Genomic DNA, 25,597 nt, shown 5'->3' on the forward strand with positions numbered 1-25,597 from the left:
GGAAAGTAACAAAAATCAGTTTTTTTATGCTAGCATTAAAAATATTTGTCGGATAAATTTGTCCAATATATTAAATGAAAGCTTGGACATTCACCTTTTAAATAAAATTTGAATTAAACATTTATAATAAATTCACAGTTCACAGTATAACTTTTACGCAAGCTCTTCATCTGTTACTTTCCTCCTCACCCCCGAGGAGGAAAGTAACAAGCTCCTAGGAGGAAAGTAACAGTATAAAATTATGTAAAATTCTTTAAACTAATGACTATTATTAATTAGAAATATTTTTATTAGGAACACATGAAAGTTTAAGTACACTTTATACTTATTTGGCACATATTTGGGACATATTTAGCACACATTTCGAACATTTTATGAATTTAGCTCATTTTTTTTCTTACACGGAGAGAAATTTATGCTACTGGGTAACATAATGATGTTAAGGGCAACCATATTTAGTGCTAAATATACAGACAGCGATAAAGATTGTAGTATTTACTATCAGATGATTATAGAAATTTGATTGTACAATTTACAATCTTTGATGTTAAAAATTTTATACGATCTCTTTACGTTCTCGAGTGGCAAATATACACGAACCTAACCTCGCTTTTTTTGTAAACTTAAATAATTTCATTTTATTTTAATAAGACATTTCGATAAGAATTTAAACTTTAAACTTTTTACATAAAAAAGAGTATGTCTATTTTTTCACTCCGTCTATAAAAAGGACTTGCTTAAACATAAATATATTTATCAAACGGTATATTTTTTTCACAGAGTCAATTGAATTTGTATTATTTTACTAATTTTTAAGTTTAAAAAAAGTAAGAAAAAATATGAAAAAGTTTTTTTTCCAAAAAAAATTTCAATAAACACATGTACATTTATACAAACGAAAAAAAAACTTACTTGATTTTTGTAATCTTGAAATTTTTTAAAAAATTTTAAGCGAGGTTCTGGTTTTGGTATAATGAGTGATATTGTATCATTGTCCAGTAAGTAAAACGATTCTTCATCAATTTCACCGTCTAAACAACGCAAAATTGTTTTGAGGTTATAAACACGTTCACACTTCAGTCTTCGCTAATTCAATCAAAATAATAAACCTACCTCCAAAAGATGGAATCAAAGATTCCATATTCACACAGAAAAAACTTGGACTCATTTTTGTTGCAACTCATTTTCTTTTGGGTATCGAAATGAGTATGGGACAAACTTCATGTTATTCAAAATGATATTGGCTGGAATTTCAGATTTCTAAGTTGGCATCATAAGCAGAGTAATTTTGTATTTCAGTTATTGTTTCTAATATTTCAACAACACCAGAAAGATTATTTTGACCAGTACGAATATTTAGAAGTTTTTAAATAAAAATTATTTATTATTATTTACGTAGATAATAATTAATTTCATAAGTTTTTAAATTTACCGCTATTATTTAAGTTGGCAGTACCGTTCCTGTTGTCAAAACACATGTTTTCATTTTTCTAACCTAAAAACATATTTCCTTTATTATTTTATTACGCGATTACAAGCAATTTTTAATCAAATATATTAAGTCTAGCGTGTTATTTACTTCTTTGTAATTATTAAATTTCATGTTTTTGTGCAAAATTATTCGTTATTTCACAATATTTTTCCATTTTTCTTTTTCTCAAAATGAAACTTGCCTGTTTCATTTTGATACTTTTACCTTAGAACTCGAAATGAAACAACCAGTTTCATTTTTGTTGCGAATCAAATTGAGTATAGAATCTATACTCAATTTGAATTCAGGTTTTTTCTGTGCAACGACATTAATAAATTTTTAACAAACTCGTCCATTTTTTTATTCACAACTTTTTTCACTATATATAAACACGTGCGTGAAAACACAAGGACCGCAATTGAATAGGCGAAGTATACACCACAATCAGCGCATGCGCTCACATTGAATTTTTACAATATTTGATAGTAGTGACTACAATCCAAAAGCTAACATATTTTACGTCTTTGGGTAACATCTTGGATAGTAAAATGTTGATAGTAGATTCTTGTCAGTAACACAATGATAGTACCTTGTACAATCTTTCTTTTTACTATCAAATTCTTACTATCCATTTCTCTCAGTGTAAAGATATTTTATGCTTACCTAGATCACAGGTTTTTCTTAAATAAATCTCTGTTATTCGTAAAATTAAATACGATTTGCTTCAATCATTAGTTAAAACATGGACAATATCGACAACAGGAGAAAAGTAGCGTGTTACTTTCCTCCTCGGTCGATTTTTTCTTGTATGTCAACAAAAAAGTTAAAACTACACAACTGTTAAATTGTTTGTTTAAGCACAACTTAAAGACAGATAATACGGCTACAAAATAACGAAAGGCACATTTTGAAAAACAATAAAATTAAAGAAATACGAGAATTTGAAAATTTGAACGAAAACTTACTTTTGACGTTTTTTCTGCACGTGACACCGGAATCAGACCTAACCTTTCCTGTCAGGGTCGGACACACTATGGAGGAGGAAGGGGGAACAGTGCCGACTAAAAATATGTTTGAACCATGTCTATCCGATAATTTGTTTAAAAGTTATAAGCTTTGTTACTTTCCTCCTCTGTTACTTTCCTCCTCGGTCTCCCCTACTGAATTTAAGTACAAAATATTATAAACTAGGTCCCAAATATATATTCTAAATTTCAAAACGTTTTTTTTTCAGTGTGAAAGTGAAAATATGAATAAAAATTAGAATTCGTGAAAATGAAAGCGAAAATTATAAGAAGTAGAAGTGAAAATAAGAGTAGAAATTATAATTGGTAAAAGTAAAAATATCAATAAAAATTAGTTCTAGTGAAAGTGTAAGTGAAAATAAAATTACATCATCGAATTAGTATTTTGCAGAATTTTCATCAAAACGATTTTCATTATTACAGAATTATTATATAAGCGAAAATTCACTCCACAGAATTTTTTCGAATTTTTATTTGTCAGAATTTTTATTTCCTCGAATTTTCATTTAACATAAAAGGCATTTTAAAAAATTTTTATTAGGTAGAATTTCATTGCATAGAATTTTCTTTTAGTAAATTTTCATTTGTTCGAATTATTATTTGATATAATTTCCATATAACCGATTTTTCATAATACAGAATTTTTACTTAACTGAAAAATCATTTAACAGAATTTCTAATTGATAGAATTTTCATTTGTCCGAAATTGCAAATGGCCGAACAAACAATCAATTTTGGTGCGATTTTTAAAAATCAACCAATCAAAAAAGATCCATAAAATTGTGATATTAATTGATTTTAAAAATCGCGCCGAAATCAATTGTTTGTTCGGCCATTTGCAATTTCGGACAAATGAAAATTCTATCAATTAGAATTTCTGTTAAATGACTTTTCGATTAAGTAAAAATTCTATTGTATGAAAAATCGGTTATATGGAAATTATATCAAATAATAATTCGAACAAATAAAAATTCATCTGAAAGAAAAAAAATGAAAATTCTATGCAATGAAATTCTACTCAATAAAAATTCTTTAAAATGCCTATTATGTTAAATGAAAATTCGAGCAAAAAAAAAATTTTAACAAATAAAAATTCGAACAAATATAAATTCTGTGAAGTGAGTATTCAGTTATATAAAAATTTTCTAATATAGAAAATCGTTTTAATGAATATTCTGCAAAATATTAATTTCGAACAAATATAATAATTCGACTCGTATTATATGAAATGAAATTTTTCTTGTTTTTAATCTGTATTGATTGCTATATAGTTATACTGGTAGCAATTGTGAAAAAATTGATATTAAATTTCAGACACTTAACGTTCGTAAAAAAAAAAAATAAAATAAAATGAAAGTAATTGTTACAGTTCTTGAGAATCCTGTTACGTAACGTCAATTGCTAAGTGAAGCGGAAAACTGTCGGGACGATTATAGCCACAAAAGCGAAATAACCATGAAATTGTGCAACGATCTCCTCAATGTTTACAATGTTTGTAGGTCAAACACGTTTCTATTTCTATAAGCATCACTCTTGGTTTAAGCCTCTTGTTATATATATATATATATATATATATATATATATATATATATATATATATATATATATATATATATATATATATATATATATATATATATATATATATATATATATATATATATATATATATATGGTATAAGAGGGTTGCAAATCTCTTCTGTTCATTCACCTGTTTAGAGACTATTATCGTGTTGTTTCCACAGTTTCATATAGTTTAGATGCTATATTTATTCATGTTTAGATGATCGTTGTGTTAGTCTGCTGATAGTTAAACAAAAAAGCTCAAATTCACTTGAAACATTTTACTCGGTTTTTTTTAGAGGTCACTGAAAATTTTTAGAATTTTCAAATTTGATAATTTAAAAAATAAAATCTTTCGCTGCTTTGAATTTTAGAATCAGAATTGAAAAAATTCAGAATTATAGCGTGATTATAAAAATCCTCGAATATAGTTGAAACCATGTTCGAACAATTAAGGAAATTGTCTGCCATATTGGATCTGACATTTTTAATTTTGCAGAATTTGCACTATTTTGATGTTATTTCGATATATTCAGAATTGAAGAAATAAATTAACACACTAAATGTTTAGCCCATTTTCACTAAGTGGATAAATTTAATCTTACAATAGGTTAAAGACGCAGAAACTGCCTTTAACCTCTTGGAAAATTAAATTTAATCCACACGGTGATATAACGAGGTCATTGTTAACTATTTTTTTGAAAACTTTTTTTTTACCCCATATTACTCTCTAAATCTGAATCAGTAAAAATTTTACTAATTCAATCAGTACTTTTAATTTTAACTGAAGTTTATCAGTGAAATATGACTGATTCAGATTTAGAGAGTATTTTCTTCTTCTTTTCAAAATTTGTAAAAGTTCTTTTTCTATTCGAAATAATATAATATTGGCTGCATCCTTGTTTACTTAACTATACTTGTTTACAAGTTGATCCTGCCACACCCGCATAAACTATACGCGAGTGAGAGAGAAAGATAGAGAAAGCGAAACAAGGTAACAACTTTCTTCAATTCGTGTGCTCTAGATTCCAACCTCTTTTGTGTGTCCTCTTTCCAATACTCTCTCTCTCTCGTTGATTCCTTGTTTATTTCGCCAGAAAAAAATCTTCTTCCATCTTATTCACGATTTTAAAACTTTTTTTTTTTACAAGGCTTGAGCTTTTATATACAACTACTTGTTCCCTTATTTCTAGATAAAGTAATATCTCTCTCTCCCACTCAATGGAATACAATTGTATTTCTCTCTTTAATTCTCTTTACGGTAGAATTGTGAATTTTTTCCGGATTTTTGGTCCCTTGGGAACTTTATACAATAAATCCCGGTTGCATATATATATATATATATAAAGAGAGTAACAAAATTTTCGCTTGGCCTAGTTATCTTTTTTCTTTTTACATTGTTTATATATAGCTATACACAGTTGATATAACAGTACGCGTTTATCATTCTCTCTCTCTCCCCATAGCCAATTTACAGGAAAAATAACTATCTAAGTTTTCTCATTATCCACTGCGAAAAGAAATAAAGAAGAAATAGCAACGAGTTTTCGAACCCTGTGTTAGAGAGCTTTCTTTCGACTTTTACATTTCACATCTTTCTCTCTCTCTCTCTCTCTGTAAGGAAAATTACTTTTTTCGATCAAGTAATTCTTAACAATTTTCTTTTTTCCACTTGTCTATACTGCTTTCTTTCTCTGTCATGTTATAGCCTCTTTATCAACTTATTAGACGAAAATTCATTTTTCGCGCTAAGAAAAATTTTAAATTCTGCTTCTATTGTAAAAACAAAAAATGTTTGATTTTTTTTGTAAAAAAAAGGGTAGGAACGCATGAATAAGCTCTAAAATTAGTTAGAATTTTGATTTGACAGAATTTCATTACCTACTCTCTAAATTTGAATTAGTAAAAATTTTGACTAATTTAAATTACAGCCGTTTTTCATCGTATGTGGATTAAATTAAATCTTCCAAGAGAGGTTAAAGGCAGTAGATATATTATATTTAGTTTACGAATTTTTAAAAGTAGTCTAATTCGTCAAATTGCACAGAAAAAATAAAGAATTTATTAAATTTTACAAAACTTTTTTGTACTCTGATAGATATATATCAATTTACAAAATTCAATTTCGTATGATTTGTATCGAGAAGTTTTGATAAAATACGTTATATCTAAAATACAAAGTGCAAAATTATTCAAAGTAACCTTGTAACAGTTGTATATAGGTAGTTTGTATACATACAGAAAATTTTACATTTTATAAAACTTTTTATTGTAAATCAAACGAAACTGTATTTGGAAATAAAATAATAATAATAATAAAATTTCAAGTTAAAAAAATAGTAAAAATTTTTTCGTTAACAAGTTCAGAATTTTTAGGCAGATAAAAAATTTTGAATTTAAGAAATTATATTTCTCTTTATATGTACATTAAAACTTGTTATGATATTAAAAGAAGTTTGTTCTGATCGAATTTAAAAAAGAAAGAGAATTTTAAAGAAAATAAAGCATATTTGTCTCATTCTTGGTATAACATAAACGTTGTTGATACACCCTTTTTAGAGTACCTTTCTCTTTACAAAACGGAACCTCTCGCGCGGTCCAAGATATATCTCTCAACTTCGTATATAGTAAATCGAAGATAAGTTATAAATCAGATTTTTCTTCGCCTCTCATTTATATATATATATATATATACAGTTGCGTTTACACAGTGGAAAGTTTTCAATTTCCTTTCTTGGTGAGAAAAGAATATGATAAAGGTGCATAGTAAAGCTTTTCTTATTTCCCATCTATTTCCGGGCACAATAGTGCATCAGAAACTCAAGTACTTTTCTCATAGTATTGGATTTAAAATGAATATATATGTATCTGATATATAGATATATATATATACGTCAATTATTATGAAACCCAAAATGTATTAAAACCAAAAATTCGTTTTACGGAATTTTTATATTTAATCGAATTTTTATTTGACAGAACTTTCATTTCGAATTAACTTTCCAAAAGTTTCGGGCGGAAGTTATAATTTGAACAAATAGAAGTTCTGTCAAATAAAAATTCTATCAAAATAGAATTAAATAATTTTGGAATTTCGGAACAAATAAAAATTCGACTAAAATAAAATTCTATCTAGTAAAATTCTAACAAAATTCTATGAAATAAAAATTCTAACAAAATTCTATATGAAATGAAAATTCTAATTAATTTTAGTCATTATTAATGCGTCTCTCTCATTTTTATATATGAATAAAATCTATATATATATATATACGTTTGTAATTCCTTTCACAATTATGGCCTCTCAGCTCAGCGCGGGAAATAAATACAGTCTCTACTCACGATCAGTTCAACTTAATTAATCAATCGCTGCGCAATACAACGTTTCCTTGTTTTTTTGATCGTTTTTAATCTTGTGCCAAATGTTACTTTTTTTCCACATCGCAATTCTCAATATACAACACTATACGATTCTTTCTTTTTAAAAAATAAGTCCCTTAATACTTCCGCGAAAGTCAATATATTGGCTGGATTGCGTGTGAAATTGTTTTCCCACGGGTTTTTGCTATGCATTTTTTGTCTCTAAAAGAAATGGTTCGTTGGTGCATTGAAATTGCAAATATATATGTATATATATATATATATATATATATATATATATATATATATATATATATATATATATATAATAGGATTGAGTTTGTAAAAAAGAAAAATCGAGTACAGAAGCAAATTTTTTTGCAATAGTTGCGCATACACTGTTAATTTGATGATATCATTTTGGAAATTAAGGTTTTTATTCGATATACTCTCTAAATTTGAATCAGTGAAAAAGTCATAGTGGTTTCAAATCAGTCGCGTTAAATTCTATAGCTATTTGAATCAGTAGCATTTCACTGATTTTTAGCCAAAGTAATTGATTCTCCAGTGAAATGTCACTATAACTGTCAGTGAAAACCACTGATTCAAATAGCTAGAATTTAGCAACTGATTTGAGACCAGTGACTTTTTCACTGATTCATATTTGGACCTCCATGAAGTTGGCGTCGACGCTCAGCGGCGAAATTTGTTTTTCACAGGACCAAAAATGTAAAATTATTTTTAAAAATAATTTTTGTTCCAAATAATGCCTTGAGAAATACTTTTCAAAGTATTATTTTGACCCAAAACCTTTTTAAAAATGAGATTTCATACTTTTGGTCCCATGAAAAATAATTTTCGACGCTGAGCATCGGCGCCAACTTCATGGAGGTATATTTCGATCAATTTTCATACCTTATATATCGAATCAAAACGTTGAACACTGTAAAACGAAAGGTATTCATTAAATACCGATTAGGTACTATAAATTGTCATTTGGTTTTATTTTTTTTAATACCTAAAATTGGTACTATTTTATTATAGTACTTTCTTTTTACAGTGCATGAGTTGATCCGATTTACGGTATCAGTTTGTTAAAAAAAAAAAACAATGTGAGTTAAAATTTTGTTCTCATTATTTACTTGTCAAATATTTTTTTATATTTATACATATAGAATATCAGTAGTTGGACAAATATTATATCAGCGCTGTCAGAACTTGTAATATATCTAGATATTGTCATAAGAGCAAAAATATTTCAAGTTTTTAGAGAATATATAGCCTTGTGTGTAATTACTCGCCGGGGGGAGGGAAGAGTCATTTTAAAACGTTTTTATTATGTTTTGTCAGACCAACGGATCGTCTACACATGGGCGAGTGAAGTGTCACGTGTGTCAACGTTCGCTTAAGTGGAGATAGAATATCACATCGGGGGCTACTTCTGGAATGGGTAGCAGCAGTAGTAGTAGAAGAAGAAGAAGAACAATATTTTTAGAGAAAGCTTTGAAATTTCTCTTCTTAAATCGATAGTTTTTGTTTGCAAATGAAAAATGTTTGCAAAACTTTTCTAATATTTACGAATAATTATATATTAATGTAATTTAAAATTAGACGCAGACGAAATATGACTTAATCGCATTATCAATAATAATGACGATGGACGTCGTTTATTTAATTAGAAATAATCAGAAAAGTCGTAAATGTCTAGCGATTTTGAACATGCAAAGTTGACATTTAAATGGAAATGTTGTCCCGACATGTTCATCGACCTGACAATAAAAGCTTTCATCTCATATTCGTTGCAATTTTTGAATCTGATCCAAATTTTACGTTTACTCGGAAGTACGTCTATATTTTGGTCACATATATATACAAATATTCTACGTATAAATGTGTGTTTTTCCGTGAATGTATTTTTGTATGTGTATATATATATATATGATAATGTAACATTTGTCATCAAAGACGCGTGTAGCAAAACTACTATTACGTTTATTCTCTGTGTTGTAAGTTACTTACTTTACCACTACACTTCTGCATTTTAATGAGTTTTAGCAGAAGAAAGTGTTGTAAAGTTTCTTTGTATTATTATTTAACTAAAAATTCCACTTAACCGAATTTCTACATTACAGAATTGTTATACTTAAAGAAATTTTCATGATTTTTTTTTTATTTCATCAAATTTGAATTTAACGGAATTATTATTTGTCAGAATTTGAATTTGTTTGAATTTACATTTCACAGAATTTTCAGAACGCCGAATTTTCATTTGTCCAAAATGACCGCGATGAACAATCCACAAAGATTTCGGGTCTAATTTTAAAATTAACCAATCAGAAATTGTCAACGAAATTACGATTGGTTAATTTTAAAATTAGCGCCGAAATCTTTGTCGATTGTTCATCGGACATTTCGGACAAATGAAAATTCGGCGTTTTAAGAATTCTGTAAAATTTAAATTCGAACAAATCAAAATTCGGCTAAAAACGAATTCTTTCTATAATTTCTATGTTAGCGAATTTTATAAAGTAGAAGTGTACATTGAATTTAATTTTCATATTTAAGATTTTTTATTTAACTGAATTCATAGTTAGATGAATTTTTAATATTTAAAAGTTTCTTTTGTATGAATTGTCATTTGATAGAAATTTTAAAAACGGCGAAATTTCAAATGGCCGAACAAATTTCTGACAGAAAAGTTTTGTCGCGAATTTTGAAATTAACCAATCAGAAATAATTAAGAAAATTGTGATTGATTAATTTTTAAATTTTCGCCAAAACGTTTCTGTTGGAAATTTGTTCAGCAGCCATTTGCAATTTCGATCAAATGAATATTCAAACATTTTTAAAGTTTCTCTCAAATGTATTTTATAAAATTTGACTATAAATAAAAATTCTTTTAATTATGAATTCGGTTAAATAAAAATTCTTAAATATGAAAATCCAATTCAATATAAATTTTACTTTATAAAATTCGGTATAACATAGAAATTTGAGTTTATATTACACTGAGAAAAATATGCTATTGAATCAATAGTATTTCTATGACAAAGGTGTAAAAATTATTGATTTAAAAGCATATGCTACAGAATTTATATAATATTTTACAAATTCTATAGCACATATGATTCAGAATTAATCATTTTTATGCCTTTAGCAGAAATGCTATATTGATTCAATATGGCATATTTTTCTCAATGTTAATTTTTGCGACATCGTATAGAAATTCAATGGAAGGTGAATTTGATTTAAAAATATTCATCTATCTGAAGGTTGGTTAGATTGATAGTAAATAGTTGGCAATTGAATGAATGCATTTTGGCGTTTGCTTTGGACCCCTTTAATGCGTATACACGCAGCATCAGTGTAAATTTGTCACGAGACAAACTCAGCGTAACATTAATGGACAACTTCCTTTACGTTGTCTCGTCATCCTCTACCTCTCTCTCCCTCTCTCTAATTTAGTAATTGCTCGATGATGCTCTCAATATTTCTCCCCACGTGATTGTACCAGCTTTATTTTCTAATTATGCCAACATATAACAAGAATTGGCAGAATTTCTCAACTCCTATATAGAACTTAAGATAAGATATTTCTCTCTTCTTTTTTTTTTTCTTGAGAAGCGCACTCGCTTGGCGTCGGGCCACCTATTAATACAAATTAGGGTTGTTAGCTTACAGGCAGTAAAATCTTGAGAGTGTGCTAAAGAAACAGAATCTTTCCCCTGATGCACGGTTAACGTTTATAAAAGAAAGAAACATAAAAAGGAGAATAATTTTCACGAGCTGTATTCACCTAAACAACAGTTTGGACCAAAATTCTACATTTAGCGAAAAGGATAAGGAGGAAGAGGAGGAGTAGTCGTTAATTTAATTTACCTCTACTCTAGGCGAAATTTTCCTAATTTCGAACAAACCGCACGTATACCTTCTCCGCATTCATCTGAAGACGTTTGTCTCACCACGTGAGGGGAGGGAGAACTAGAGTTTATTTAAACAAATCCCGTATGCTTCCGCAATTCGTGACTGGACTTGCAAAACATTTTACAATTAGGGTTTCAAGTTAGTGAACCTCTCTAATTGGCGTCTTTGTATTCTTATTGTTAGATTTTTCTCTCTACTTAAGAGAATTATTACTCATTATTTATTTAAAATTCAAAAATTTTATTTTTTCAAATTGTAAAATTTTTATGTAATTGCTATATATATATATATATATATATATATACAGTTATTAGTAGAAAGTTTGCAAGGTATCTTCTATTAACAGTCTAGGCAGTGGTCTGTTATTGATTCGAGGTTTATTCTTAGCACCCCATATGCTTGAAGCTTGTCAAAACACGTTTATATGTATACATGTGAGAGAGAAGTTGGAACACATCAAATATATATATAAAAAAAAGCTTATCAGAAAAAAACTCATTGAAGATGTTAATCCCAAAGTAGTTTTACTTCTCTTACTAATAAGAAAGAAGAATTCTGTTTGTTCATAATATACTCATCATTATCTCAAGTGTTGACTAAAATTTTTCAACAAAAATTTATCTCAAGTACACTGAGAAAAGTATATATATATGCTATTGAATCAACAGCATTTTTCGGCAGCAAAGGTATAAAAAATTTATTGATTCAAAAATTATATATGCAATTTATAAAATATATGTGTACGTCTACATGAAAAAGTTCCAGTTTGACCATTACAATGAGGACTATTTTTGGGTGAACTTTAAATGCGAATATAATCCTTATATTCACGGAGAAACAAATGGAAAATCGATTAAAGTAACTTTTACACTATACTTTAAAAGTAAAACCTGAACTGTCCGCAGTTTCTGCGCATTTTTGGAAATTTTTACACTCCAGATATAGTAAAATTTACTCTGAAAATAGTCAAAATTATTCCGGAAATATTAAATTTTACTATTTCTGAAGTGTAAAAATTGCCAGAAATGTGCAGAAACTGCGGACAGTTTCGGTTTTACTTTTAAAGTATATAGTAAATTTCAACCAAGTCTAAAATCATTAATTCAAAAGACAATAATTTTTCATTTTTGACTTGAGAAGAATAACTTTTTTGTGTTTGACTGGTCAATACCACTTTTCTTCACCTTGGTTGTTAATTATTCTCAAATTGAATAAATACAGGTTAACTGTATAATAACTGCGCAATAATTAGAGGTTGTTCTCTTGTAGGAAAATTTTGCTGCACCAAGGTTTTATTACATAATTTTTTTTTTTTTTTTTTTTTTTGATTGCGCCACCGGAAGTTGTATATATATATAGTTCGCGAATTTAAGAATGAATGCTTTCTGGTTACGTGGTGTCTGGCTCTCTCACACCTGTTCGGTGTACTCTTTGAACTCTGACAGTAATGCCTTATATCTTTCTTTTCTAAATGAATTATTACTGTCGTAAAGGTTAGCCTTCGTGTGAGCGCAAGGTTAAAAACTTGTTAGCATAAACGATGACTGTTAAAGGGCCTGCGACAAATTTACCGCAAAAACGACAGTTTTACTATCATAAACCTGAACATACCATATACACTATGGAGAAAAAAAGAGCTGAGGATAAATAATAATTTTTAAAATTGATTTGTTAGAATTTTCATTTGACAGAATTTCATTACCTAGAATTTTTAAATGATGATGATTTAAATTTTAAAAAAGCTTCGGTACTATTATATAATTTAATTTTTATACTGAATTCGAATCTGACCTTAGAATTGATCCAGCACGTCAGGTTTTAAGATATTCTAACCTAAAAATGCAAAAAGACATTTTTTTTTTTGACCATATATTTAAGGGCATGTGAAATCAAGAAATAATTTTTTTTTTCAAAAATGTTGTTACAGCATCTGAAATTTGTATTCATACCCTCTAAAATGCTCTCTAAATTTGAATCAGTAGAAATTTTACAAATTCAATCAGTACTTTTCATTTTAACTGAAGTTTCAGTTATTTTATGAAATTTACTAATATAATTAGTGAATATGCAAGCAATAGAAAATAACTTATGTAAATCAGTAACATAACCTTTAAAATTAACTATTAAATCAGTAGATTTTGTGGCCGCCGCCATATATTTATATTACTGATTCAATCAGTAATTGATATTTTACTAATTGAATTAGTAAATTTCTACTAATTGTGAGTTGCTCAATTCTCGCTATGGCAAATTGGTAGATTTCTACTGCTAATCAGTAAAATATGACTGATTCAGATTTAGAGAGTGTATTTTGAAACTTTAAAAAAAATTTATTTGGCTCTGAGTTATCGTTATTTCAATTTTTTGAGTTTGATAAATATTTCTCTATATTACTAAACTGCGACTATATAGTGTAAGATAATGCTTCAAAAATTCAAATAACGACAACTTAGAGCCAAATAAAGATTTTTTAAAATTTCAGAATGCATTTTAAAGGGTAAGAATAGTACTTTCAGATGCTGCAACAACCTTTTTGAAAAAAAATTTTATCTCGATGTTACATAACCTCAAATATGGTCAAAAAAAACGTCTTTTTGCACTTTTAGGTTAGAATATTTCGAAATGCTGACGTGCTAGGTTAATTCTGAGGTTAGATTCGGTTTCAAAATACTTTGGAAAATTATAGCCTGCGCTTCTTGATTCTGAAGAAGGCAAAAATTTTGTCGGCTTCTGCAATCGACTCTTTCGGCTAAACGCAAAATTTTGTGATTTTGTTTTAAAATTTTCTAATTCTCGAGATTAAATTTTTTTATTGAAAGATTTATTAAGAAAACGTGATTTTATCATTCTTTTTACAAGAATAAATTAGATTTAAATTTGGAAAAATCTTTATTTACATTCCGTTTCTTAATATATAAAACTTTTTTTTTTTTTAAACTATTATATAAAAATACGATTTTTATATTTATAGGGAAGAATGCCTATGTGAAATTATAAAATATTGAAGTCCTCGAGAATATAATAAATTTTAGAGCATTTTTACGAGTTTTCCTGAAAGCTTATAAGGTTTTTGTGTGTTTTCACTCGCGTGCGCAAAATTTGATGAGATATATAAGTTTTAAAAGAGGATAAATGTAATTTTCAGGAAAACGACTTGAGTGTCATAAACGCTTGCATTCTTAGGTTTAAAAGCGTAAAATGTATCTCTCACAAAATATATATATATATATATATATATATATATATAAATTGAGGGAAATTCTATAACTTTTATAACAGATATATTTTAATTTTAAATTTAACACGATAACAATTTTTGCAGTATAAAATATTTACAGTAAAACAGTTTAACAACAATAGATATCCAATTTTATTTAGAAAACAATTTAAAATATCAAAAAGGTGAAAAATAATATTTCTATTTTTACATATTATAAGTAGAGAAGCAAAACAAATTTTCTCCTTTTTTTATAGTCAACTCTTTTCTTTTCTTCTGCAGCGTAAAATTTGATTTAAAAACAAACATTCTGTATTTTCATAAAACTATAATATAAGAGAGTAGGGGAAATTTTTTAAAAGGACGACGACGCCAATAGTCGATCTCAACGGACATCAAAGTAAACAGGATTTACATGAGTAACGATGGATATATTGTTGTAACGCTCGTATAAAAGGTAGTATATCGCCCTTTTACGATCCTGTCCTCGTTTCCATGTATGAAAGTGCGACAAGACCAAAAGCTCGCATCAGCTTAGATTATTTGAAATTTCACGAATTTCACACACGTAAATACGACTATACTCGCTTATCGTTGTATACCAAGTGTATATATATATATATATATATATATATATATATATATATATATAATATTGAAGAGAAAACTTTATAGATATTGGACAATGGTATACAGAAAGATGTGTTTTGATAAAATCACACACTTTGACAATGACATATTCCCAATTCTATCGTAAAAGACATGACACGTTGACGTCACACGATTAATAACACTTAAGTTGTTTTTATTCGATTTACGCAATATACGCACACGCTAAAACTTTATAATAATTCTTTTATATTTGAAAAATTATTTCTCTTCCATATTTTATATGGTATAAAAATAACAATTTCTTGTATAATAATCGTTTTTCTTTAATTTACGTTCTATTAAATTAATAGAAATAATTTTTTTATAAAAATATTTCCTTTAATTTGTTAATTTATATTTAGAAATTTTTTTTGGATAATATATATACAAAAAATTCAATGTCAGAAATATTTATTTCTTTAATTACCCCCAAATTCTATTTGTCCAAAATTTTCATGTGTTCAAAATTTTATTTTTCCGAATTTTTATATTGTCCAAAATTCTATTTATCCGAACATTTATGTGTTCGAAATTCTATTTGTCCAAATTTTTATGTGTTCAAAATTCTATTTGTCTGAACATCTATTTATTCGAATTTTTATGTGTCCAAAATTCCAATTGTCCAAATCTTCTTTTTTCAAAATTCGGACAAACAGAATTTCGGACACACATAAAATTTCGGATAAATAGAATTTTGGACATATAAAAATTAGAATATATACAATTTTTAACACATCAAAATTCGGACAAATAAAATTCTGAACACATCAAAAATTTGGATAAATAAAATTTCGGACACATACAAATTCGAACAAAAAGAATTTCGAAAAAATAGAATTTTGAACACATAAAAATTAGGACAAATAGAATTTCGAACACATAAATATTCGGATAAATAGAATTTCGAACACATTAAAATTTGGACAAATAGAATTTGGGGTAATTGAAGAAATAAATATTTCTGACATTGAATTTTGTGTGTCTAAATATAAGAAATTATATTTTTTTAATATGTCATTGTTTGTCTAAAGGAAAGAATATTTTTCTCTTGATTAATTTAGTTTCTTTTTTTCTTTAATGAAGACGAAATACAAGACGCGCACGTGTGTGATGTTTTAGAAAATGCAAAACTGTTGTTGTATCTTATGCTTATTATCACCTGTGATTGTGACATTATAGTGTTGTCTCGTTTATTCATATCACACAAGTCTCGCACCCCACGCGATTTATATTATATATATAACTTGTGTGTAGTCGTAGACAGCGTAGAGAAACATAAACATTCTCTCTCACTCTTCTCTTAGCATATATTTATTATACATACACACACACACAGATATATATTCTTCATATTAGATGCAGAGTCTTTCATACTTTTGTTATCTCACGTGGTAATGTAGTTTTCTCTTTGTCGATAAATTAACTTGCTACTTTATTTATTTGATGATGATTTAAAATCTTTAGCGAGAAGAAAAGCAGCCGATAATGCAGAGTGTAGAAATACACGTGTGTTGTGGTATTTGTAAATAGCGCCTCTTGCTTTTGTTTACAAAATGAATATTATGTCTTTATTCGAACTTATAAGCTAATTTCTTCTTTCTCTGTCCCTTTTTTCTCTCAATTTACAATTAAATTAGTTCAAGTTAATAATTTTAAAAAAGAAAAATTTTAATTTTTTTATTTTAAATAATAATTTTTTTAATATACAAATTTTTCTATTTCAAAAAAATATGCACGAAAAAAAATATTTACCTGAAACAGCGAAAGGTTTCACTAGAACCTATAACTTTTGCTACTATAGTGAAACCTTTCGCTGTTCGAGATAAATTTTTTTTTCGTGTACAAAATTAATTTTCAATTGATTTAGTTGCGAATAAAGTAATAATGGAATTTTAATTTGAATATTCATAGTTTTCACGTATTTTCTTATCTGGATATTGAATACTTCATTTAAAAAAAATGTCACACGTTTTACCTTTTCCTCTTCTTGACATTCTTTTTTTTCCCAAAAGTTTCACGAAAGTGAGTTCACAAGCATCTGCATAAATTATCATTAAAATACGATCAGTGAATTTGAAGTCTCAATTCTTATCTTTATAAAAGTCGTGTGCTTTTCATTGCGCCAAAATGAATTATATCTATAACGTATACCTATTTACATATTTATTTTCAAGAAATTTACATCCATTTTCTCTGTGTGTGAGTGTGTGTATCAAATGTAAATTATTCTTTTTTTCCTTTTCGTATATATATATACATATTCACAAATTTGTCGATTACATTTCTAAATTTTTTATTTATACAGTTTAGATACACGGAGAAAAATAGAAAAACGAATAAAGTAACTTTTATTATACTTTAAATGTAAAACCGGAAATGTCCTCATGTTTCTGCGAATTTCTGTCAATTTTTACACCAGAAATAGTAAAATTTACTCCTGAAATAGTAATAATTATTCCAGAAGCAGTAAATTTTACTATATTTTCGGAGTAAAAATTGACAGATATGCGCAGAAATTGCGGACACTTTTGGTTTTACTTTTAAAGTAGTAAAAGTTACTTTCTTCGTTTTACAATTTTTCTCCGTGTAAATAAAAAAAAATATAAATATAAATAGATTTTACATTACAAATTTGAATCATAGTCAAATTTCACTACTGAAATTTCTAGAATTTAGCAGCAACTGTAAAATTTCATTAAAATTGAGTCGATAGGGCGTGTTTTCTGCCCCTTTGAAAATTTTAAGCAAATGATTGAAATTTATTTTCCCTAAAAAAAAACAAAAACGATATTTTCTAAAATTACACAAGGGAAAAAAATGAAAAAACAAATAAAGTAAATTTTACTACTTTAAGAGTAAAACCGGAAATATACGCAATTTCTGTCAATTTTTACTACGAAAATAGTAAAATTTACTATAGTTCTGAAATAATTTTTACTATTTCAGCAGTAAATTGTGCTATTTTCGATGTAAATTTTACTCCTTCTAGAGTAAAAAATTGACAGAAATGCGCAGAAACTGCGGACAGTTCTTGTTTTACTTTTAAATTATAATAAAAGTTACTTTATTCGTTTTTCTATTTTTCTCCTTGCAGGTGAAATAAGGATGATTTGAGTATATTAACCCCTGAATACTAAGGGATTTTTTTCAAAATATGAAAAAAAAATAAGAAACAGATAATTTTAAAATTTGTCCGTTTTTTGAAAAAAAAAATACCCTTGGTATTAAGGGATTAATATACTTAAAACATCCTCATTTCACCTGTAATCAGAAATATAATTTTTCTTTGATGGAAAATAAATTTCAATAATTTAGTCAAAAATTTCAAGGGGGCGGAAAAACAGGCTTTTATCGACCCTCCTCCTTTCAGTTCTAATTATTATTTTTTCAAACAAATTTTTTATCGCAAATTGACAAAAAAATTATGTTTTTGAAAAACCAAATTGCATTTTTAACTTATTGCACGTTCCCTACCAAAAATTGACAGAGTTCACTACTGGCTCGGTATTGGTACCATAGTACTGCGCCAGTATTCAATTTCTAATAGAGTTTTTTTCAGTGACCTTGAATCAGGCTTTAAAAAATAAAAAAACAAAACAACTAAAGAATAAATTTGTGAATTTTCATCACCTTTTGGGCTTTTTTTTTTGTTTTGAGTAAATTCCTTTGAACTAAACTAACTGAAGCTTAAATTAGCTTTATCGGTTCCGGGATTTGAGGGAACACTATTGGGGTTATATTGCTCATGGCATATACAATCTCTCTGAGGCGGTTAATGATTGAAAGTACACCGTCATTGGCAGTCAGTCTCTCTCTCTCTCTGGGGATCGAATCAGCTTGAAATGGATGATAGCAGTAATATATATGCAATGTATATCTTTGTTATATAGCGTAGCAGGGTGCGCGCGTGTAACTGCTTATCGTTGGCTCAGATTTAGAGACTCATATATGGAAACAGGGTTTCGTCTGTAGATTAGAGAGAACTGAGTATTCATTATTCTCTTACAATGGCCGACGAGCTTATTCACTGTTTAGCGAAATTCACTCTACGTTCGCTCTTTTACGACAATGCTAAATTGAGGGTACGCCCTGCTATCACCAATTCGATCAACGTCCCTCGTTTTTCACGTTCTCTCTCTCTTTTTTTTTTTTTTTTTTTTTTTTTGCTTTTTTTAAACTTCCACGTTCTCAAACTCTCGTTGATTGACAAAATTTTACTAGATTAAAAGCAGACCTTATGCAATTGAAATTAGCTTTTGAATCGCATGACCCATTTTTATTTAACTTTTTTTTTTGGAAAGATTACTTTCATTAGTTACGTATTACTTAATTTACTATTTATTTTACAGGTGAAAACTCCAAATGGTCAACATTTTATTTAATCGACACTCAAAAAAGACGATTATTTAAATTGGTCCATACTGGCGTTACGCGTATTAAAGTTTTATAATAATGTGTTTTTCCTATATAACAATCACATTTGTAATACCAACAATCAGAATTGAATTACTAACAAATTTGTCATCCAAAAATTGCCTCTTGCTGTTCAGCGCTAAAAATGGTTTTTCATAGGCGACCAAAAATGTCAAATTCTTTTCTTTTAAGATTTTCGGTCCAAACAAATGCCTTAAGAAATACTTTTCAAGGTATTATGTGGATCCAAAAACCTTTTTAAAACCAAATTGATATTTTCTGTCCCGTGAAAAATAATTTTTAACACTGAGCGTCGACGCCAACTTCGTCGAAATCAAAAATACCTCCATGAAGTTGACGTCGACGTCCAGCGTCGAAAACTATTTTTCACGGGACAGAAAATATCAATTTGGTTTTAAAAAGGTTTTTGGGTCCACATAATACCTTGAAAAGTATTTCTTAAGTCATTTGTTTGGACCGAAAATCTTAAAAGAAAAGAATTTGACATTTTTGGTCTAATGAAAAATAATTTTCGACGCTAACTTAATGGAATTAAAAATTGTTAACACAACAACACTGCTTCTCTCCTTGTGCATATTCTAAATTTCAGAATATTTTTAATTCGTTGTGTTATTATAGCTTAACTTTTATTCCACGTTAATTTCTTGTATTTTAAATTCTAGTTTCTTAACAAGGACAAGAAAATAATTTTTGAAAAATATTAATTTCGTTAAAATTACTTGGATAATAATAATAATTTGCGGTTCTTAAGAAGCATGTCAGTAAAGTTAGATATTGTCTTGAAGTGGCCCTCTATTTTATTTTCTAAATAGACAAATAACTTGTAAATTTACAATGCAAAATAATTTCCTTGGGAACAGCCTTGAGTCACGGTTTCAGCAGGGTAAAAAAAACCATATATACATATATGTCACTTTGTAGACCTTTTCTTTGAAGATAAATTCAACGATTGGTATTCCTGGCACGTCAATAAAAGTCACACACGTTTGTAAACATGTATTCCAACATTTTTCTTTTTCCTCCGCCCTTTTTCTTATATATATATATATATATATATATACAATATTCGATTTTTACCATTGATTGCCAGTCACCCGCGAAAGAATTGCAAATTCACTACCGCAGAAGAAAAAGAAAAGTAAAGTTTTTTCGCATTTTTTTTTTTTTATTAGAAGTACACCGAAAAAAAATTCTGAAGTTTAGAATATATACTTAAGACCTATTTTAGAATGTTTTTTATACTATGTATTATTCTAATTTTAAGAATATTACAGACTGAATTTAAGTATATAAAATATTTTAAAATAGTTATTAAATTTAGAAAAATTGAAATTTAGTTCCAATCTCAAAAATTGCAAATGTTTCAATTTCATTGGCTTAAATTTTTTTGTCCATCCAATGAAATGTTATTAACACTTTTCGAGATTGAAACTATTTTTTTTTTTTTTTGTAAAAATTCGAGTCCGATTTCTAACAGTGTAAAGAATGCGCTATTCAAAATCAATAAGCGACTTTAGTATTTTGCCTATATTTATAGGTCATATATAACCGTGTAGGGGATTATTCTAATAAATCTCTCAAAACTGGACATTTTGATTATTTGTGGTTTTCTGCAAGGACACGTTCACGTTGAAGGCAGACCCTTTCCGACGGAATATTTGTGTGTGTGTGTGTGTTTGTTGGTGTGGACAAACCATCTGTAACCCGTCGCAACCCTGTTATGGATAGTTTGTTTTAGGAGGCGAACTATAAATTATACGTGCCTTCTATACCATGATAGCTATATATATATATAAAATATCCACTTAGAAAACCCCCAATGGAGATGAAGAAGGTTCGATCCGCTTCTTTGGTTGGGGGAAAATCTTACACTTTATTGGCCACTTCTATTCTCAGGAGATTTCCATATCTTGCCTCTCATTGGCCAATCGCATTTCAACTCTTCCATCACGTTCATCCATATAACGTAATGTTTATGATGTGTTCAATAAACAAAATCCATCTTCAGATTATTTGTGACTCTCTACGAGAGAAAAAAAGGTTAGGTTAAAAGAAAAATTTAGGTTATGTTTGTGAATTCAATAAAAACTATTAGAAACTGTTTAAGTATCACTAAACATAACCTAAAATTTTTGAGGTCCCTTCTTTAATTTAAAGAATAACTAATGAAAAATTGAAATTCTTTATTCGATTTATAAATGGGAAAACTATATAATGAAGCAGGAAATTCTTGTATATATATATATAAAGTTCGAGTTTGCATCGCACAAAGGTTGCTTGTCAAGTTTCGATGTAATTAAGAAGTTTCTTCACTATTTCTCCTCTCTTGAGTTGGTGAACTCGTTCTGCAAAATTTCCTGCTTTCTTCTTTTCTCTCGTTTATAATATACAAGACTGCACGACAAGAAATTAAATTTCAGTGTGGTAGTTTTAAGTGAAATTTAGCATGTCACTAATCGTCGCACTCGGATTCTTAAAACCGCAGTACAGTGAAGAATGAAATATTACTTGTCGTCGTCGTCGTCGTCGTCATTTTCAAATAGAGAACATTTAACATTTAAACTAAAAAGAGTTTAAAGTGTCATATATATTTCAAAGCTAAAGTATTTATCAAACTAAATTTCGCATTTAAACACGAAATCAACTTTGGTAACTTCCAGAAACAGAACAATGTTTTAAATATTGCAGAATGAAAAACTAAAATATAACTTGTTTAGTTTTTTAATTAGGTAAATTTTATAAAAATAGTTGTAAAATTGTGTGAGTATGTTAAAAATGACTCACACAATTTATGAATGTAAATAGAGATGAGAATTTTCAAGAACGATTCCTCTAAGTGAGAGGGAAGTGGGCGAAGTTTCGAAATTGATTCTGAAATTAGCGTACTGCATGAAAGCACGTCAGAGATGGAAGAAATTAGCCCTCCTCGTTTTGGGAACCCATCGCAGCGTCCAACTAATGGAAACTTGCCAAATTGCCCCAAGCGTACCAAAAGAGAGAGAGAGAGAGAGGGTCCATACCCAGGTGAATGAGTCAGTTTCCGGAAGCATTGCCAACCCTTAAGGACTTACTATTTTATATTCCAAAGTTACGTATATACTCAGCTATATCATCCAATTTCACATTCAAGAGATCGAACGTGACTTTTTGGTATTTTAGAATTCGACAAATATGCAAACTTCGCCTCCTCTCTTGCATATATAAGAACTTGCATAGAAATCTTTTCCAACAGTTTTATTCTCTATATACAAATATTTCATTTTCATCATCTAAATATTATAAAACACCTCGATTTTGAGAAATTTGGGGCTATTAGTTTTTTTTTTTTTTTTTTTTTTTTTTTTTTTTTGGAAATTACTTTAGGATACTTTAGGAATTTTGAATTATTATTTTTTTTTTGCTAAAGAAGATTTTTTCTCTTTTTTGTTTACAGCACATGGTGCAGACAGGGATGGCTGCGCCCTACGGTGGGGGAGTCTTTCCTCCTCCGGTGAATGGGGTCGCAGGGGTTGTGGGTTCAGCAGGTGCTGCTGGAGATGTAAAACCACCACCCCCAGTTCCTGTTAAAGAAGAACCGAGTGGAGCACCACAACAACCAACACCTGGAGGACCACAAGTACCACCTCCAACTGGAGCACCACATACAGCCACACCTGGTCAACCAACTGCAACCAGTTTCAGTCCACCACCACCAACCAATGGTGTTGACCAACAAGCAATTGTAAGTTTTTCTCATTATTTATTTTACTATTTTTTTTTTATATCTAATTTTTGTTTGTATTTAATAATTATATGTGACACTCCACGAGAAAAGGGACCTTATGGTAAAGAAATTTTAGGTTATGTTTAGAGATAGCTTTACCTTGATGAAAAGTTGCTAATTACTCTCTAAATTTCCATTTTTTTTAACTATTTGAATTTGTGATTGACTTTTTGCTTTTTAATTAGTTAAAAGTTACTAATTCAAAAGCAAAAATTGAGTTCAAGACTCAAAACTCAATCAAGGCTTTAAGAAAATTATAAATTTTTGTTTGTTCCAAAAATAGTCAATTTTCGAAAAGACTTTTGTTAGCAAATTTTTTTACACTGAAAAAAAATGTATTTGATTCAAATAATTGATTACTTGACTATATTATCAAATAAATATTTACTTGCATCAAATAATTTTTATTTGAATTAAATAAATTTTATTTGGACCAATATTTTCTGTATTTGAAACAAATACCCATCTCAAATAATAATTATTTGATACCAAGTACTCTCTAAATCTGAATTAGTAAAAATGTTTACTAATTTGAATTAGTGACTCACTTTTTGCTTCAGAATTAGTAAAATTGTACTAAGTATTAGTAACTTTTACTAACAATTCGAAAAATTTTACTAATTCAGAAGCAAAAAGTGAGTCACTAATTCAAATTAGTAAACATTTTTACTAATTCAGATTTACACAGTAAAAACAAAAACTTAAACCGTTTACACATTAAATTAAGCCCATGTATTTTGCATAAGTCTGTCCTTGTCTAGTTTGCCTGACTCCGTTTACACCTAAAATTCAGCTTAAAATATAGGCTGATATCAAGATTTCTTTTTTAGTGTGTAGAGAGTAAACATTTTTTTGATAATAGTCGGAAATAATCGAGTATTTAAATCAAATAAAATACTTATAAAGATATAAGCGATCAAAAAGTAAACAGGGTCAAATTGACCCAGTGTGTAGTTTATGTTTGAAAAAATAGGTGTGAACTCGAAGAGTTTTAAGAAACAAATTTCCTAAATTCAAACAAAAATAAAAAATCCTCTTAAGTTAAAATCAATAAATTTCATACTTGTTTAAATTACAAAAAAATCATAAAAAGAAATTAAAATTATTGAATTATAGAATTCACTTTATATATAATTTTTCAATTATTTTTTTTATATATTACTTGTATATTATACACATAATGTACATTATATTTTTTTTAATTTTTATGGTTTTTAGTACATTTTGAATTCACATACATTTTGTTTAAAAAAAATATACTTTTATGAATTTTAAAATAAAATTTTCAAAAATATTATACACATTTTTCGTATATCAAAAAGTAAAACAACCACTGAATTTAGAATTAACGAATTAATAATAATTAAATATAGCTCTTAATTAAGAAAACAAGTAGTTACTTTTTAATTAAAGCTAAAAATAAATCGTAGCAAAATTATATAAGTCTCTCCTTCTCATAATCTTATATATATATATATATATGTATTTTTACCTCTAAGACTTTTTATGTTTTGCTTCATTTTAAATTATATAAATTCTACTTGTTACTGACATATTTCTGGAATTCTATTTATACATTTTTTGAAAATAACAAATTTTTCTTTTTTTTTAAGTTTGAGACAATTATATAAAATTTTCATCCTTAATTTTTATATAGAACATTTTTTAACTGAACATTTTTGATTTTAGAAAAAAAAAATAGAAATTCCGTTCATTGTGTAAGTTTTAAAAATTTATAGATATAAATTTTTAAACTTTATAATATAAATTTTTTTAAATTTATATAAAGTTTATAAAAAAAAAAAACATTATAAAATTTAAATACACTCATATGAATGACAGCCATAAGGTTTTACATAGTCATAAATTAATGTGTAACAAGTGTCTGGCTCTATTCGTGTACGATATCCATTTGGGCAGAATTCTGAAAATTACAATAAAAATTTATTTATTAAAATATATAATTGAAATTCTAAAATTGAATCACATAGGGGAGACCGAGGAGGAAAGTAACAGAGGAGGAAAGTAACAAAGCTTATAACTTTTAAACAAATTATCGGATAGACATGGTTCAAACATATTTTTAGTCGGCACTGTTCCCCCTTCCTCCTCCATAGTGTGTCCGAGCCTGACAGGAAAGGTTAGGTCTGATTCCGGTGTGACGTGCAGAAAAAACGTCAAAAGTAAGT

At 27.9% G+C, this 25,597-nt stretch overlaps 1 protein-coding gene across 12 annotated transcripts in view; it reads left to right on the forward strand.

Moving 5' to 3' along the window:
* LOC127283950 (RNA binding protein fox-1 homolog 2) overlaps window positions 1-25,597 on the forward strand; it is a 410,297-nt gene that overhangs the window by 239,860 nt on the left and 144,840 nt on the right. For all 12 annotated transcript variants that reach the window (XM_051309148.1, XM_051309145.1, XM_051309146.1 and 9 more), the window contains one exon: window positions 23,079-23,366. In XM_051309148.1, coding sequence (XP_051165105.1) covers window positions 23,082-23,366 — 285 coding nt within the window. In that variant the 5' untranslated portion in view covers window positions 23,079-23,081. The remainder of the gene's footprint in view (window positions 1-23,078; window positions 23,367-25,597) is intronic.

This window comes from Leptopilina boulardi, unplaced genomic scaffold (genome assembly GCF_019393585.1).
Source record: "Leptopilina boulardi isolate dan_hultmark-lab unplaced genomic scaffold, ZJU_Lbou_2.1 LbouV2_316, whole genome shotgun sequence".
In the NCBI taxonomy this organism is placed as follows: domain Eukaryota; kingdom Metazoa; phylum Arthropoda; class Insecta; order Hymenoptera; family Figitidae; genus Leptopilina; species Leptopilina boulardi.